The 12,132-nt window shown below is 41.5% G+C and overlaps 1 protein-coding gene across 2 annotated transcripts in view; it reads right to left on the bottom strand.

Moving 5' to 3' along the window:
- The window catches only part of ATP6V1E1 (ATPase H+ transporting V1 subunit E1), a 32,404-nt gene that overhangs the window by 5,307 nt on the left and 14,965 nt on the right, over positions 1-12,132 (bottom strand). For both annotated transcript variants that reach the window (XM_002926726.4, XM_034645194.1), the window contains 3 exons: positions 3,189-3,278; positions 2,136-2,204; positions 34-128 (listed from right to left, as the gene is read on the bottom strand). In XM_002926726.4, the coding sequence (XP_002926772.1) occupies positions 34-128; positions 2,136-2,204; positions 3,189-3,278 (254 nt within the window). The remainder of the gene's footprint in view (positions 1-33; positions 129-2,135; positions 2,205-3,188; positions 3,279-12,132) is intronic.

The raw sequence follows: 12,132 nt of genomic DNA, 5'->3' as shown, positions 1-12,132 counted from the left end.
CAGCATAAAGGCCAGAGCAGGAATACTCCTTACATTTCCTCAGGCAGGTAGGCCTCTTGATCAATTTGGACATCAACATCCCTTTTGGTGGCAATTTTGTACATGGGAATTGCTTTTTGCACGGCAGCCTGGAAAAAAACAGAAAACAACGAAATGTTTTAGCAGAAACTATGGAGCAAGGATCCAAAACCAAATCAGCCAACTATACAAGCAAGGCATATTCCTATTTATCAAGTAAAAGAAGAGATGCATTGCTGATGGAAATGGAAATATAAAATGGTGCAGCTGTTGTGGAAAATGGTATGGCAGTTCCTCAAAAAAGTAAACCCTGACTTACCGTATGATCCAGCAATTCTACCTCTGGGTACATATCCGACAGTGAAAGCAGAGACTTGAACAGTTAACAGTGCAACCACGTTCAGAGCAGCATCATTCGTAACAGCCAAAAGGTAGGCAGAAACAACCCAAGTGTCTAATGGATAAACAATGTGCACACAATTCATATGCACACAATTCAGCCCTAAAAAGGAAGGAAATTCTGACCGGTTCTACCACACGAGGAATCTTGAAGACATCACACGAGGTGAAATAAGCTAGTCACAGAAGGACAGACATTGTATGATTCCACTAGTATGAGGTACCCTAGTGTAGGCAAGTTCACAGAGACAGGAGGCAGAGTGGTGGCTGCCAGGGCTGGGGGTGGGGGGTGGGGGGGGGGAAGTAGTGTTTAATGGGAACAGAATTTCAGTTCGGGAAAGTGAACGTGTTCTGGAGAGGGATGGGGTCACGACTGCACAACAATGTGCATGTACTTAATGCCACTCTACACCTAAAATGGTCACGTTTATACTGTGTACATTTTACAATTTTAAAAACAAATGAGCACACCAGGAAAATAAAATAATGCTATACTGTAATTAGTGTGATAAAATATAATTAGCGGGAAGCACTATCTAGATAATACTGTGCATAAGTAGACATGTAAGTAACATTTTCTTGAAGGAACATTAGTTGGCAACTCAGACCTGCCTCCATAGAATGTTTATCACCTTGGGGAACTCTCCAGCATGTCTAGCTCTCTGTTTTATAGGTTCATAAATGAGGCTGTCAGCACATTCATGGATCCAGGTTACTGGCATGGTTTATAAACAAGAATCACAATTTATTAATTGCCAGTGCAGAGTGAGGGGAATGAGCACCTGTGTTCTCCAGTTGGCATGTTTTCTTTCCTGGGAGACAAGTTACTTGGGAGATAAATAAATTATAGTAAGAGTGAGAATGCATTATGTATTCTAAGTATATTAATTTACAGTAAGAAAAATAATTGCTAAGAGACTAAGCCCTCAATCCTTGCCTGAAAGCAAGCTGCACAGAATTCTATTATTATCATTTTTTAAAGTTTTATTTATTTAAGTAATCTCTACACCCAACACGGGGCTCGAACTCACAAGCCCAAAATCAAGAGTCGCATGCTCTCCTGACTGAGCCAGCCAGGCGCCCCGCAGGGAAGAATTTTAACCTGAAGAGCGGCTCGATGACACAGAAACAGAGCTAGGGGAGTTCATTCTGATTCACGGGTCCCTTTAGTCTAGAGCACCCACATAATACTACAGCCTGTATGGACTCTCCATGGCGCCAGTGGCTGTCCCCCAGACCAGGCAGCTTTTCCCTTAGATAGGAGTTGGAGGAACACCTCAGCATTTGCTTCTGGGACTGCAGCTATGTTTTCACTGCTGGAACCCACATTCTTTTTTCTCGTACCCACTTTCTTTCCCCAGCTACAGGAATACATTAGTAATACACTAGCCTTGCTAGTCTGGGAGTAGTTTGTTGCTTTTGGATAGCATTGCCCATCTTTGCTCCAATCCAGTATGTGCTGTTTTTATTGCTGAATTTTCAGAAGATTATGGTGTTACAGAGCTCCCAGAAAGGGAGGAGGGTAGTAACTAAGAAGGGGCAACTTGACCTCTTTACGAAAAGAAATTAGAGGCTTAGATACACTTAAGTTACTATCTGTAATGGGTTAAGATACTTCTAATTTCCATGGTTGAGCTATCCTCTATAAAAGCACACATTTCATCTCTAACATTTTGATGTATTTTTAAAAAAATGGATTTCTTCTTTATGCTCTTTACCTTTACCAGAGGGAAATCCTGCTTCCTGCAACGAACAATCATTCGGGGCTCCAACAATTGGTACAAACCCTGTAAGAAACAAACAGAAGCAATTAACAGGAAATTCAATTTATAAAATCCAACAGCAAAATAAAATATTTTTATAATTCTTTCATGTAGTTTGGAAAAAGAATACACAGTATGAGAACATGGAAAGAAGCTGTTGATGTCACAAACCAGATAAATATACGCAAGGCTCCGGTGGTAGAAACAAAATTTATATGGAATCTTCAAGTGGAAACCAAATGTTATTGTAATTAACCTAAGTAAAATAGGAATTCACAAGGGAGCAGCAAACATTTCAAATGTATACTATCTTTGGTCTGAACCCCAAAATCTAAAGCAAGTATAAATCAAATTAGGGAAGCTTGTTTTTGTTTTTGTTTTTTAAGAGGAGAGAGTATGACAGAGAAGGGAGGGAGAGAGAAAATCTTAAGCAGGCTCCATGCCCAGTGCAGAACTTGATGTGGGGCTTGATCTCACAATCCTGAGATCATGATCTGAACCAAAATCAAGAGTCAGACGCTTAACCAACTGAGCCACCCAGGTGCTCCTCAAATGAGGGACGTTTAAAGCTGGAAGTTGCAAGAATTTGACCCCTAAGTTCTAAAGAACTAATAAGACTATATAAAAGGGTAGGAAAGTCTGAAAGTCTTACCCAATCAGCTATTTCTGTCCCCCCCATACACGACAAGGAAAAGAGCAAGGAAGAAAGGTAAGATGGGGGGCGCCTGGGTGGCTTAGTCATTAAGCGTCTGCCTTTGGCACAGGGTGTGATCCCGGAGTCCTGGGATTGAGCCCCACATCAGGCTCCTCCGCTGGGAGCCTGCTTCTTCCTCTCCCACTCCCCCTGCCTGTGTTCCCTCTCTGTCAAATAAATAAATAAAAATCTAAAAGAAAAAAAAGCAAGCTAAGATGACAAAATAGGACAAAAAACTAGAGCTGGTCTCTAACACATCTTGTCAATTTTGTAAGAACTGTGGCTATCAGTGGTAGGTCTAACCTATAAATTACCTGGAGGACCAGTCCATCCAGCAGCACTTGGTACCTGGTTGTATCTTTTACCACTTTGCTGAGTCTCTGTTTTGCTTCATTTAGTAGGTCCTACGTAGAGTAGAAAAGAAAAAAGTTATCTACAGGTAGTCAGGGCAGTCAGCTCAGAACCCACTGTGAGGATGGTCCTGAATCATGCCCAATTGCTTCACATTACTATATTCATTCAACAAACATTCCAAGATCTATGATAAACCAGAGGCTGTGCTAAGTATTATATACCGATACAAGCAAGCAGGAAGCAACATCACAGCTCCCAGGGAGTTCATACTCAAGCAGAGTAGCCCAGATTACCAATCAGTTCAGAAACCTACAAAACGGACTAACATGGAAAGAGCTACATGACATAGATTTAAAAAACAAGCTGTTAAGACTGCAGTGCAGAGACACCTGGGTGGCCCAGTTGGTTAAGCGTCTGCCTTCAGCTCAGGTCATGATCTCAGAGTCCTGGGATCAAGCCCCACGTCTGGCTCCCTGCTCAGTGGAGAGTCTCCTTCTCCCTCTGCCTCTCCTCATGATTTCTCTCGCTCGCTCTCATTCAAATAAATAAATAAAATCTTTTTAAAAAAAAATCTTAAAAAAAAAAGGGAGGGGAGTGGGAAAATTTATTTTGGGGGGTTAAAAAGAAACTGGGTAGAATATGATGCCCTGAGAGAATTTATTTATTTATTTAGACAGAGAGTGCACACACACGCATGTGAGCAAGGGGACAGAGAGCAAAGGGAGAAGAGAGAGAATCTCAAACCTAGCGGGGCTAGGTATTAGGACTGTAAGATCATGACCTGAGCTGAGACCAAGAGTCTCCCGCTTAAAGGACTGAGTCACCCTGGTGCCCCGACAGAACACTTTTAGAAATAAAATTTCTAGGGGTGTCTGAGTGGCTCAGTTGGTTAAGCGTCTGCCTTTGGCTCAGGTCATGATCCCAGAGTCCGAGGATTGAGCCCCATGTCTGACCTCCTGCTCAGAACGAAGTCTGCTTCTCCCTCTGCCCCTCTCCTCACTCAGGCTTTCTCTCTCTCAAATAAACAGAATCTTTTTTTTTTTTTTAAAAGATTTATTTATTTGACACAGAGAGAGACACAGCGAGAGAGGGAACACAAGCAGGGGGAGTGGGAGAGGAAGAAGCAGGCTCCCAGCAGAGCATGGAGCCCGATGCAGGGCTGGATCCCAGCAACCTGGGATCACGCCCTGAGCAGAAGGCAGACGCTTAACGACTGAGCCACCCAGGCGCCCGTCAAATAAACAAAATCTTAAAAAAATGAAAATAAAATAAAATTTCTGTGTGAATAGTGAAACTATTAAGAGCCAATCAGGGTTGCCTGGTTGGTTAGGCATCCGCTCATCTGCTCTTGATTTCCAGCTCATCTGCTCTTGATTTCCATCCGCTCTTGATTTCCGCTGGGGTGGAGATATCAGGGTTGTGGGATAGAGCCCTCAGGCTCCCTGCTCAGCAGGAAGTCTGCCACAAATTCTCCCTCTCCCTCCACTTGCGTGCACACACACTCTCTCTAAAAAGAAACAAATAAATCTTAGGGGAAAAAAAAAGAGAAACGATCAAAAATCAATCTCTAATTTTAGGTGTCCATCAGAACCACCGAGCCCCTAGAAGTGTTTTTAATTAAATCCTCACAGCCTGGTTAAGAAGTCGATTAAGCCTTTATAATCTGGGAAGCTTATGGGCACAAAGATTGAAAGCATATACTGGAGGAGACATTTGGCTGAAAGAAATCCCAGCTCCTCCTCTCACCAAGGAATCCCTCCAGCATTTTTCTCTTCTTGCTGGAAGAGGACAATCAACAATGGTCAAGTAAAGAGAAGTAGAGTATGGGGTTTGGTTTGCTCTAAGAGAATAAAATTAAATAAAGTCAACTTGTAAAGGGCAGTACAAGCCATCTATAAAAGTAATCTACTATAAATATCTGGAAATGGGTAAATGAGGAATTTTAACACTACCTACTAACGACTCCAATCAAGGACGTAGAGAAATCAAAATAAACGAGAACTTCAGGGGAACCTGGGTGGCTCAGCTGGTTAAGCGTCTGCCTTCGGCTCAGGTCATGATCCCAGGGTCCTGGGATCAAGCCCCACATCAGGCTCCCTGCTCAGTGGGGAGTGTGCTTCTCCCTCTCCCTTCTGCTCTGCTTACTTGTGCTGTCAAATAAATAAATAATTAAAAAAAAAAAAAACAACCAAACTCCAGCTGAGCAGGCTGAAACCTAACTGATATAAACTATACTGTCCCTTAAGTACTCCCATTCACTTAACAGTTAGGTCATCACTGGTGAAAAAGATAAATTATGATCAACAATGTTACAAACCACTAATATCTTAGTGACTAGTATCTTTGATTCTAAATTCAAACTCTCTGGTTCTCATCTGGCTCCCCATGCAGCTTTCTCCACAGAGAGATGTGTATATTACTGCAGTTCACATGTCAGCTCACATATCAGTAGCAGTGTTTTGGAACGGTCCATCTGCCCACTTCAACCTAACTGCCTCTAAGGATTCTTAAAATATTGGGATTCTGGTCCTGGAAAGTAGCAAACCAAAACCTGATTATGTCGTCAACATCAAATTCCTGTCTCCCCGGTACTGCCTAATTTGATGAGTCAGCTGGCCTCCCTCGAAGACATTCCTATTTCATTTTTTTTTTTAAGATTTTATTTATTTATTTGACAAACAGACAGCCAGTGAGAGAGGGAACACAAGCAGGGGGAGTGGGAGAGGAAGAAGCAGGCTCCCAGTGGAGGAGCCTGATGTGGGGCTCGATCCCAGAACGCCAGGATCACGCCCTGAGCTGAAGGCAGATGCTTAACGACTGAGCCACCCAGGCGCCCCTATTTCATCTCTCTTTAACCACAAAACTAGAACTCTACCTTCAGGGTCAAGGAATCGGAATTTAAATGTTAGTGTATTATTTCTTCTAACAATTTTTAAGTAAGTTGTGAAGTTTAGGGAAGTGTTAATAAAGATCTGTTTTGTGTTAGGCATTATACTAGTCACTTTACCTAGATTATCTAATTTAATTTTAGATAAGCTTCAGGTATATGTTTTTTCCATTTTATAGGAAAACAGAAGGTTCGAAGGGGCTAAAAAAAATCAGCCCACCAAACAGCTGATACCAGGAAATAGAAATTCAAATATCACAGGGATTCCAAAGCTTGTGCTCTTAAACCTAGAAAACACCAGGGCAGGCAAGGAAAAAAGGTAAATAGCACACAAAAGTAACTAAAGGACTACACAACTCAGACCAAATTTGGTAGCAAAATAGCCTGCCGATTTCACTTTTACCCCGGTTTTCTATTTTTCCCCTTCCTTCTATCATTTGTCAATATCCTTTTCTATCCTAATGCTTGACAACTTCCCTTTCTTATTTCCTACTCTAAAACTAGAAATAAAATGTTTTAAAATAGCAAAACCCATTTGAAGCATGTATGTGTGCCCTGATGTATATGTAACCCTGTTTGCTCTGTCAGTTCCGAGTCTGTTTCCCCACCCCTCCAGACCTCTTATTGTGTTTGCTCAACTGTAAAGTACTTGATGGCAAGAAGTTAGACTTGGCAAAGGCCTAAGGAAATAAGCATATTTAAGACAACTGAAATTAAATGTTTATTTTTACACAATTCCCATTATAAATCAAAAAAATAAAAGCTCAGCTGTACACTGAACTCAAGCTGCATGCTCCAATACTTGGGACTTCACACCTGTTCCAAGAAGAGATCAGAACACTGACGGCTCACACAGCCCCACTGCTTAAGAGGCCATGCACACTGCCTCCAGTTCCTCACAGCACACTCACTTCTCATCCTTTAGCCGTTACAACCTGGCTTTCTGTCTTCATTAAACCAATGAAAGCAGTCTGGCAAAGTCAAAAACAACACCTTGACTGCCAAATCTCTTTGCTCTCCTTACACTGATTCTTGGAAGCATTAGATGCTACATTAGATTATCATTCTGCTCAGGTTTTCTGCTCCCTTGTTCCCTTAGCTTCTTATTCTCCTCCAACATGACTGCTTTTTCTTCATGTTTCCTTAGCGATCTCTTACTTCCTGCCTATTAAATATGCTGCGTTCTTGGGGCACCTGGCTGGCCTCATTGGCAGAGCATGCAACTTTTGATCGTGGGGTTATGAGTTCAAGCCCCATGTTTGGGGTACAGCATACTTAATATAAAAAGACATTTGTACACACACACACACACACACGCTTCTCAGTTTGTTTAGTTGACCCTGTAATTTGACATCCACAACCTTGGTGATCTCATCCATACCCACAGCTCTACCTGGGACCTGTGTGCTGTCCATATAGAAGTTCCAACCTTTTGGGGTGCCTGGCTAGCTCAGCTGGTGGAGCGTGTGACTCTTGATCTTGGGGTTGTGGGTCTGAATGCCACACTAGATGCAGAGATTACTTAAAAATAAAATCTTAAAAAAAAAAAAAGTCCCAACCTCTCTCATAAGCCCAACTCATTATCCGTTCACTTGGATTCCTAAAGCTATTCCAACCCCAAGGTTTACCACCATCCCTCACCTGCTCCTCTTATTCCTAATCTCCATCCCTCCAACCAGTTGCCTACCCCAGGAGCCCTAAGTCTTTCTTAACTACCCCTTTCCACTCACTCATCACAACTTGAAGGCCACCAAGTCCTACAACTACCTTTGTAGGTTCTATGCAATGAGGCTTTTGCTTTCTCTTCATCTCTTCTGCTGCTACTGTGGTTTAGGCTTTCCTAACTTGACCTGACAGGTAAGCCAAAACCTCCTTGTCTGCTCCCACTGTCACTGGTTCCTCTTCTCTAACACAAATCTAAGCCTAAAGCAGTATTTCTTAGTGTGGTTCTCAGACCACCCCATCAAGGTTACTCTGGTTGGCTTATTTAAGCTGATTCCTGAGTAGAACATAAAATTCTTTGGAAATAGGGCTGGGAATCCCCATTTTAACAAGATCTTCCAGGTAATTTTTATGGTCATTAAAATTAGAGTCAGCCAAAGGATAAGTTCCATATTCTTTTTAAGGTTCACGCTCAAAAAGCTGTAATACAGCTACACCCTCCTGTCTTGATCCAGTTAGATGCAGACTGCTATAGGGCCCAGCAGGATATAAGCCAAGTGTAAGCATACTTTGAAGTTCAAATAGCTTATGAAGGCAACCCAGCTAAATTATAAAATGAAAATAGAATAGTGAAAACTAAAAGATAATGCTTAAGTGAAACAGGATTTTGTTTGTGACAATTTCAGAAATAAGCAGTTTCTGGCTACTTAGGGGTCTACAAAATTTGAGGAAGATATGCGTGATATGACCTGGAACTGCTGCTTTGTATTTCAAAGTTATACAATGTAATCCTCTTCCCCTAACCCATCTCTTAAAGAAAATGGTGGATAACTATATTTTGGTTTCTGGTTTTTTTGTGAGAGGGGGAGGGAGAGAGGGAGAGAGAGAATTGCAAGCAGGCTCCACACCCAGCACAGAGCCCAACATGGGGCTCAATCTCACGACCTAAACTGAAAGGAAGAGTCAGACACTTAACTGACTTAGCCACCCAAGAACTCCTTGTATCTAATTATATTTTGAAAAACTATCTGAAGTTGGATCTTTTCCAATTACAAAACGTGTTCATTCCATACAACTGTGCTTTCTCTCTATACCCTCTCCCTCAAAATCTGAAAATCACTGTATATGATGAGAGAGGTTATTCAAGTATAAAATAATCATGTGAATATTCCAGAGGGTAAAAAAAGTTGAGAAGCACTGGTACTGAAAAGTGGAAAATACAGAGAAGTAGGAAAAAAAAAAAAAACACACCTAAGTTTTTATTTTTCTTTTAAGCCACAACTCATATTTAGCCTACTAGGTACTAAGTTCCACAAAGGCAAGGACTCCATTTTATTTTATCTCTAGTAATCAGAATCGTGCTTGCCACTTGGTAAGCATTCAGATATTCGATAAGTAAATGACTGATCTAAATTTCAGATATTAAGTTTCCTATCTATGACACCTAAAATTTCCTTCTAAAAGCCAAACTTGTAATTCTTCATATTTAACAGGACTTAGGGTGCCTGGGCAGCTCAGTCAGTTAAGCGTCTGCCTTCAGCTCAGGTCATGATCCCAGGGTCCTGGAATCGAGCCCCACATCGGGCTCCCTGCTCAGTGGGGACTCTGCTTCTCCCTCTGCCCCTCCCCCCACTGTTCATGCTCTCATGCTCGCTCCCTCCCGCTCTCTCCCTTGCAAAAATAAAATCTTTAAAAAATAAAAGCCTTAAAAAGTAAATAAAAGGACTTTATTTTTTATACTATTTTTTGAGATTTTTATTTATTTTTCAGAGAGAGAGTGATCACACACAAGCAGGGAGAGCTGCAGGCAGAGGGTGGAGCAGGGAGCCTGATGTGGGACTTGATCCCAGGACCCTGGGATCATGACTGAGCTGAAAGCAGACGCTAAAGCGACTGAGCCACCCAGGGGTCCCAATAAAAGGGTTTTAAAAAGGATATAAAGCAGCTTATAAGAATATATTCAATAAAAATTGGTTTGTTTTTTTTTTTTAAGATTTTATTTATTTGAGAGAGAGAGTGCACATGTGGGTGCACAAGCTGGAGGAGGTGCAGGAGAGGGAGAAGCAGACTCCCCACTGAGCAGGGAGCTCCACACAGGGCTGGATCCCAGGATCCCGGGATCATGACCTAAGCCAGAGGCAGAGGGTTAACTGACTAGCACCCAGGTGCCCCAATAAAAATTTTAAATTTTTTTAAAGTTAAAAAAATAGAGCACCTGGCTGGCTCAGTAAGTAGACTCTTAATCTTGGCGTCTTGAGTTGAAGCCCCATATTGGGCATAAATCTTACGTTTAAAAAAAATTAGAAAAATAATAAAATATAACTAAGTAGGTGAAAAAATCAGATCAAGGGCACCTGGTTGGCTCAGCTGGTAGAGCATACAACTCTTGATCTCGGGTTGTAAGTTCCAGCCCCAGGCTGGGAGTAGAGATTACTTAAAAATAAAAAAATTAAAAAAAATTTTTTTAAGATTTTATTTATTTGACAGAGAGAAAGCGAGAGAGCACAAGCAGGGGGAGCAGCAGAGGGAGAAGAAGCAGGCTCCCCGCTGAGCAGAGAGCCCAATGCGGGACTAGATTCCAGGACCCTGGGATCATGACCTGAGCCAAAGGCAGATGCTGAACTAACCAAGTCACCCAAGCACCCCTAAAAATAAAATCTTTAAAAAAATTTTTAAAAAGAAAAAAGCAGGGGCGCCTGGGTGGCACAGCGGTTAAGCGTCTGCCTTCAGCTCAGGGTGTGATCCCAGCGTTGTGATCGAGCCCCACGTCAGGCTCCTCCGCTGGGAGCCTGTTTCTTCCTCTCCCACTCCCCCTGCTTGTGTTCCCTCTCTCGCTGGCTGTCTCTATCTCCGTCGAATAAATAAATAAAATCTTTAAAAAAATATATAAAAAAAATAAAATAAAATAAAATAAAAAAAAAATAAAAAGAAAAAAGCAGTGGTGCCTGGGTGGCTCAGTCTGTTGAGTGTCTGCCTTCGGTTCAGGTCCTGGGATCAAGCCCCACGCTGCACTCCCTGCTCAGTGTGGAGTCTGCTTCTCCCTTTTCCCTCTCTCTCTGCACCTCCCCTCTGCCTGTGCTCTCTCTGACAAATAAATAAAATCTTAAAAAAAAGAAAAAAAGAAAAAATCAGGTCAAACAATAAGGACAAGAAAAAATAATCTTAATTTGAAGTAAAGTCAGATCTACAAAAACAGTGAGCTATTTACTTTGGGTTACAAAACCTGATTGCCATCGAAGACAAGTACACCATTAGAGAATATATTATCAAAAGCATTTCTATAGTATATTAGAGATGACCTTTCTCAGGATCTTGTCCACTTTTAATATCAATCTTCAAAAAAGGCAGCATAAAAATAGATAAAGCAAATACAAAACCTATTAAGTGGTCAAATTATAACATTTAACAATATGTGCTATAACCTTTGGCATTCACCTTGAGGAATGCTGAGCTATTTAACTTATAGGTCTCTAAACTCTTGAATTGTACAAATATAGCATCTACCCAGTAGTTGTCACAGTTGTCATTTTTGACTCTGGGCATTTATCAAAGATGTAGCAATTTATGGTCCAGGCGCTTCCTGAGCAAAAGCACTAAGAAGCCGGGAGAATATTTCAACTATCAAGACCTATTAAAAGAAGGGTTACCACCTGGAAGAGATGAGGAAAGGGAAGTAACAGTTTTTTTTTTTTTTTAAAGATTTTATTTATTTATTTGACAGAGACAGCCAGCAAGAGAGGGAACACAAGCAGGGGGAGTGGGAGAGAAAGAAGCAGGCTTCCAGCGGAGGAGCCTGATATGGGGCTCGATCCTGTAACGCCAGGTTCATGCCCTGAGCCGAAGGCAGACGCTTAACGACTGTGCTACCCAGGCGCCCCAGGGAAGTAACACTTCTTAAATAAACACCATATGCCAAGTATTAAGCTAGAGAAATTAAATGTATTCTCGCATTCAATCCTCACAAGAGCTTAAGAATCCTGTGTTTCAATTGGGCCAAGAAACTGACATTTGTTGGCATAAACCTTTATGGATTTGATTCTTTAAATTTTTTAATGTGCATATAATACTTGTGTAAAAATAAATTTGATTTTTTTTAAGTAGGCTCAACACCCAGCATGGAGGCCAAAAATAAACTTGATTTTTAAATAACTGTAAAACTACAAAAAAACAAAACAAAACAAAAAACAAAAAAAAACCCAGGTCGCTGAACCAAGTATCATAATTAATACATACCAAAGAGGAAATTGAGGGTCAGAAATAATTTACTCATGGGCGCCTGGGTGGCACAGCGGTTAGGCATCTGCCTTCAGCTCAGGGCGTGATCCCGGCGTTCTGGGATCGAGCCCCACATCAGG

The sequence above is a fragment of the Ailuropoda melanoleuca genome, chromosome 16 (genome assembly GCF_002007445.2).
Source record: "Ailuropoda melanoleuca isolate Jingjing chromosome 16, ASM200744v2, whole genome shotgun sequence".
Classification (NCBI taxonomy): domain Eukaryota; kingdom Metazoa; phylum Chordata; class Mammalia; order Carnivora; family Ursidae; genus Ailuropoda; species Ailuropoda melanoleuca.
This window is presented reverse-complemented; position numbering and strand designations above follow the sequence as displayed.